Below are 5325 nucleotides of genomic sequence, written 5' to 3' on the forward strand. Positions count from 1 at the left end.
TGAGGGCCATGTGGCAGTTATGGCTGCCATCAGAGGGCCGTTTGTAACAGCGAATAATGTATAAATTTGCCTCTGGATTTCATTATTAATTTTTTTTTTTTTTTAAGTAGACTGTCAATTTTACAGTAAAAACTTTACATTTACAAAATGTTACTGTAAAATATAATGTTGTTTTTTTTTAATTATATACAACATTTTACGGTAAAAGGAAAAACAGTACCACTGTTTTTTTGGAGGCGGTTTACAAAAAAAGTTGGCAGCTTGATTGACAGAATTTTTGTGTTAAATTTATATTGATTTTTACAACATTGTATTGTTAATGGAAAAAGTTATTTTTTTTATTCTGGCAATTTAGCTGCTAGTTTTTCTACCGTACAAACAAATGTACCGTCTTTCCATTTACAGTAATACACCGTTAAAAACAACAACCGTAGATTTTGCAGTCAAAAACTGGTAGTTCAATCAACAGAATTTTAACGCAAAAAAAAATGTCGTTTTTTTTAATTTACAGTAATATGCTGTAAAAAAAAAAACACTGTAAAACTTATTGTCATTTTAATTAATTTGATGGGTAGTTTGCTGTAAAGTTAAAGTGTTTCTATTTATTTTTATTGAGACAAAAACATTTTTGGAAAGTATGATACTATACTATAATATTTGTTGCAATATTGGATACTATTAAGGTTTAAAAGGTATGCAATTTCAAGCAATACATACATTTTTTCTGTCAAAATTCAGTGAGAAAATATTAAGTACTTTATTGACACATGTCATTTCCAGGTGTTTGCGGGCCAGATAAAATTATGTCGCGGGCCAGATCTGGCCCCCGGGCCTTGAGTTTGACACATGTGGACTAATCTAAACTTACATAAACACATTAATGTCTGAGCAACTAAGATGTTCAGTTGAACCTTCAATCTGTGCTCTCTTAGAACAGTGTGGTCGTTCTATACTCCGAGGAATACTAGACAGAGGTGTTTTTGACGGTGTGTTTAAGGTTCGCTGGACAGAGTAGGACGCCACAACGCCCTCTAGAAACAATAACTAATAATAATAGATTTGATTTTTTGTATTGAAATACATCTTAAAGTGCTAAAGTACAAAGCAATATTTAAAACAATAAAAGTTTAGCCATTAAAGATATAAAATATAAAGACTAAATACTATTAGTGAAGAGTAAAAAACACAAAAGGTATTAAAAAAGTAATTTGGTGAAGAGACTTCAGTGTGTGTATAAGTCTTTTCAGCACATTCAACAATACCACGATAAAGAGTTTTCATATCGTTAAATCCTAATAAGCAGACACCCAGAAATTACAGATTTATTTTTAAATTCATATTTGTAGAAATGACCATTGTTGAAAATGAGGGCTGGTCCAACAATACTTGTTATTGTTGCTGTAATTGTTTTATTAATGCTGTTGAATATTTGTTTTTTATCAGATTGATCACACTTTTAAATTATGATTAATCGTGATTAATCATAGTAAATTACTTGCTAACATCATTTAGATCAACCTTAAAAATATTTTGACCCAAGTGCAATTTCATCATCAGAATGATACACAAACATTTTTAAATGTTTTACTTGAATGTACTTTATTTGCTCAGAACCCAGAAAAAGTGTTATCTAAAGTTTCATCTGGGTTTATTTTGAATGCGTATGCAGGGGAAAATAAAAACAAAAAATAAAATATTAAAACAAAATGCGTGATTAATCTGCAACTATACATGATTAAAACTAAAAAAAAATGTTGCGATTAATCACTTGAGGTAACTCGTTATTTTTGACGACCCTAGTTTATATATAAATGTGTTTCAAATGAAAGGAGAAAAATAAGCCAATCATTTCATGTGTCTATATATAATTTTAAGAAACAGTACTATATCATGATTTATATCATTATTGGGATATAAAATGACCTACTGTACATCAGGATGTACAGTATATTTTTGTCCATATTGCACAGCACTACATCCAACCATTCAATTACTATATGCTACCTATTTTTTATTGTTTTGTTTAGTTTATCTGGAATTGCACAACAGCGATATAAACATATATTCAAGATTGTTTTGGTTCTTTTTGTGTGTTTCAGATCAGCTACCGGTACTCTCACATATACTCCTGAAAAAACCAAGCAATCTTCGTTTTAAGCCAAAAACAAACAGACTGGGACATTTATTTTTTGTTGATGCGTATTAAAATGCATGTATTGTATGAAATAAAAATGTATGACATTCTTGTAAACGTGCTGCTCTTCTTTATAGTGAATAACACTCCCGATGTGTGTAAGTCCCCCACGATCCACGGGGGGCCTCGTTTTGCTTGAATAAGCGCATGGAAAGTGATATTTTACCGCAAATGTGTCCCTAACCCCTTCCTGCTCCATCCCTGATATAAAAAAAATCCCCTGCAGTGTGCAGTTGTGTTTGGGTCACTTAATTTTATTTTCAATAATGGGGATTGAAAAACAAAACACGGTTGGTTTATTTAAATTTCATTTTGAAAAAAAAAAAAAAAAACGAAAAAAATTTCCTTTTTCAGTGTCGAAAAGCAATAACTACATCTAAAAAAAATGGTTGTATATATATATTTTTATATTTAACATCAAAATGAAAATTATCAAGTAGCAAAGACAATAAAAAATGATGTTTTTCTTCATATCCTGACTATTAAAGGCAAGATGGTGGACCAGCCTGTAAGAATATGTGTAGCCTAGTGGTTAGAGTGTCCGCCCTGAGATCGGTAGGTTGTGGGTTCAAACCCCGGCCGAGTCATACCAGAGACTATAAAAATGGGACCCATTACCTCCCTGCTTGGCACTCAGTATCAAGGGTTGGAATTGGGGGTTAAATCACCAAAAATGATTCCCGGGTGCGGCCACCGCTGCTGCCCACTGCTCCCCTCACCTCCCAGGGGGTGATCAAGGGTGATGGGTCAAATGCAGAGAATAATTTCGCCACACCTAGTGTGTGTGTGACAATCATTGGTACTTTAACTTTAACTTTAACTTTTAACCCATAATCATTTTTTTCTGACTCAGGATACAACAGCACAATAATTTTTTACCTACATACCAGTCTATATGGAGCTTTATGTCTTGATAATCAAAGCTTTTGTTGGGCACTAAATGCATGCAACACTACACAACATTTTTGTGTTTGAACTTTGTGAAAATATTTTTTGTCAGTGAAAAAAAATTAAGTGAAAAAAAACATTGCATAAAAATTCCGTATTAAAAAAATCAATGTATAAAAATTAGCTGGAAAATAAACATTGTATAGAAATTCAGAATAAATAACAAAATCAGTGTATCAAAACTCAGTATAAAAAAAATGCAGTGTATAAAAATTAGGTGGAAAACAATTAAGTGGTAAATAAACACTGTATAAAAATTCAGAATAAATAAGAAAATCAGTGTATCAAAATTCAGTATAAAAAAAAATTCAGTGTATAAAAATTAGGTGGAGAAAAATTAAGTGGAAAATAAACACTGTATAAAAATTCAGAAAAAAAAATCAGTGCATTAAAAATCAGTAAATCAAACTAATATTTCTGCATTGAATTTGTATACACACTGTATTTTTATACAATGTTGTTGTTTTTTTACACTGAATTTTTACACAAAGAATTTCTAAAGACATTAGTTACCAAACTGAATTCAGTGACAAAAATTATGTGTAAAAACAAAGCTTTCGTAACAAAAAACACAAATGAACGTCCGTACCAGTCTGCAGTCTTGTTATGTAACAATTCCCGTTACAGTGTTGGAATATAGAAACAAATGTCTATTTTTGGTCCGTTTATTTATTTATTTTTCTGCCGACTGATAATTTTTGTTTTTTGTTATACAGATCCGTTTTTTAGATTTTGTTATTGCTCAATTAAAAATGAAATTCCAGATAAACTGATAGTTCACCATTCATGAAAATGTTTTAATTAATGACCACAACATACACTTATGTTTTGTTAAACTTGATATATGTGATAAATTCATTTTTTTTATTAAATCTAATTCATAAATAAATATATACAAAAAAATAAAAATAAAGTGCAATTTTGTACTGAAAGGGGGGGATAATACATCGGTCAGATTTGAACCACCTAGATATGTGTAATTTACAAATATATTTGCTGCTCCACAAATCATTTTGATTACAAATTACTTATTTTTAAGTGAAGAACTGATAGTTTTCACTGAGGGCTACATCGCAGTTATGTTTGGCCAGAGAAAGCCTCTTCTAACAGTGAATACTATTATTGCACAATTTTTTTGGCATTTTTTGAATATATATTTTAAAAACTAAAGGGTCAAAAAAATATGGTAAGTTGCAATAATTTAACTTGAAAATGTAGCGTATATTACTGTAAATGGAAAAACAGTACTGCTGTTTTTATGGTAAAAAAAAAAAAAAAAAAAAGGCAGCTCAGTTGCCAGAATTTTACTGTAAGATTTACATTAGTTTTTTTTTACTGTAAATTTGAAAAAAAATGCAATTTTACAGTAAGCTTGTTTTTTTTTACCGCAAATCAACAACTGTAGATTTTTTGGTGTATTACTGTAAATGCCAAAACGGCACCGCAGTTTATTAGAGTAAAAAAAGTAGTTTTTTTTTCCGTTTAGAGAAAAACGCTGTTAAAACCACAGTAAATTTCACACATTTTCCATGAAATCTATTGCTACTTTTACATTGCACAATTTGATGGATAACTTGCTTTGAAATTATTATTCGTTATTATTACTATCCATTCATCTATTTATTTCTATTTCAAAAATGGTTTGAATGCTTGATAATTTTTTTTTTGCATAATCAGACAATATTTAAGTTAACATAATTTGCAATTACGTAGAGTTCTTTTTTTTCTTTTCTCCCAAAATAGAAAGAAATAAAACATTTAGTAAGAAAGGTTACAGTACTTTGATACTTTCCAGGCTTTCGAGGGCCAAATAAAATAAAGTGGCGGGCCACATCTGGCCCCCGGGCCTTGAGTTTGACACCTGTGTGATAGAGGCTGCTGAGACACGTTTTACACTCACTTCTTTAAAAAAAAAAAAAAAGCCCGCCTCTTGCGACAGCTGCTCAAGTCAAGTAAAAGACAAACACACGGATAGTTCCGGTTATAATTTTCAAATTAAGCACAGAAGGGGGTTGTTTGTTAAATTCCATCTCTGAAATCTTGTACAGGTTAGTAAATAGTAATAATTTAGGTAAAAGTAGAATATTTCACATTGGAGCTCATTAGCTTATATGCGTAATGAAGTGGCCACGACAATTAAATAACTTTTATTGCAAAGTAGACCTGTACCGTTTCCGGTAGTG

At 30.7% G+C, this 5325-nt stretch overlaps 1 protein-coding gene across 1 annotated transcript in view; it reads left to right on the top strand.

Moving 5' to 3' along the window:
- Positions 1-2226, top strand: part of LOC133620577 (ectonucleotide pyrophosphatase/phosphodiesterase family member 7-like) — an 11575-nt gene extending 9349 nt beyond the window's left edge. Inside the window, exon 6 of the mRNA XM_061982166.1 lies at positions 2100-2226. Coding sequence (XP_061838150.1) covers positions 2100-2157 — 58 coding nt within the window. The 3' untranslated portion in view covers positions 2158-2226. The remainder of the gene's footprint in view (positions 1-2099) is intronic.
- Positions 2227-5325: the final 3099 nt, after the last annotated feature.

Source organism: Nerophis lumbriciformis, linkage group LG24 (genome assembly GCF_033978685.3).
Source record: "Nerophis lumbriciformis linkage group LG24, RoL_Nlum_v2.1, whole genome shotgun sequence".
NCBI lineage: Eukaryota > Metazoa > Chordata > Actinopteri > Syngnathiformes > Syngnathidae > Nerophis > Nerophis lumbriciformis.